The sequence below is a fragment of the Myotis brandtii genome, unplaced genomic scaffold (genome assembly GCF_000412655.1).
Source record: "Myotis brandtii unplaced genomic scaffold, ASM41265v1 scaffold120, whole genome shotgun sequence".
Classification (NCBI taxonomy): domain Eukaryota; kingdom Metazoa; phylum Chordata; class Mammalia; order Chiroptera; family Vespertilionidae; genus Myotis; species Myotis brandtii.
In genome coordinates, this window is record NW_005354174.1 from 4,852,595 (window position 1) to 4,853,243 (window position 649).

The window sequence follows — 649 nt, forward strand, 5'->3', positions numbered from 1 at the left end:
GTGTTTCCTTCCATGGTCTGCTCCAGAAACCACCCGTGGCCCAAGGGTGCCCCTCTGACTCAGAGAGACAGACAGCAGATCCTCTGCCCACCTCACTCCCCTCCCCTCGCCCCTGGCGGATCCTACAGAACTCTCTATTCCTGCTTAACTCATCATCTAGTCATTGGAGCTTTGGGACCTGAAAACAAAGTGTCTTGAGTTAGGGCCACCTCTCCAGCCGCTCACTCATTCACTCACCAAACACAAGCCCCCAGGTCAGGGGCTGGGGTGTGTAGGCGTCTGGAGTTACGTGGAGGAATACGGCGTGATACCCAGCGCCGGCGCAGGGGGCTTGGGGGTGGACATCCGGGCCTCTTGGGGAGGGTCCTGGGGACCCCAAGTCCTTGGAGGTGGAGAAAGGAGAGCTGAAGGCAGCGACTTAGGGCAAATGCCCCAGGAATCCCAAGCGGGTGGGGCGGGACCCGCGGTTGCCAGGGAGGAGACTTTGGCGTCGCGTCGCCAAGGTAACCCTGACCGAAGGAAGCCGGCTATGGCCTCTGGGACTGGAGGGAGCTGGGGTCATCCCGCACCGCAAAGGGCAGCCCCCACGGTGAGGCTGAGCCAGGGAGCAGAGCCTGCCTTTCCCGGGAGGCCTGGGGGCGGTGGCGGA

General features: G+C 62.9%; 1 protein-coding gene across 6 annotated transcripts in view; it reads left to right on the forward strand.

The window, feature by feature from the left end:
• Positions 1 to 649, forward strand: part of PRR29 (proline rich 29) — a 4,742-nt gene that overhangs the window by 758 nt on the left and 3,335 nt on the right. For 4 of the 6 annotated variants that reach the window (XR_001360352.1, XM_005858654.2, XM_005858655.2 and 1 more), the window contains exon 1: positions 9 to 589. The exons of 1 other annotated variant lie outside the window; for it this stretch is intronic. Coding sequence is in view for 3 of the 5 variants with exons in the window: in XM_005858654.2 (XP_005858716.1) it covers positions 428 to 589 (162 nt within the window). In the remaining 2 variants the exon portion in view is untranslated. Of the gene's footprint in view, positions 1 to 8; positions 590 to 649 lie in introns of those variants that run through there. One more of the 6 variants, XM_014532278.1, reaches the window with a different exon arrangement.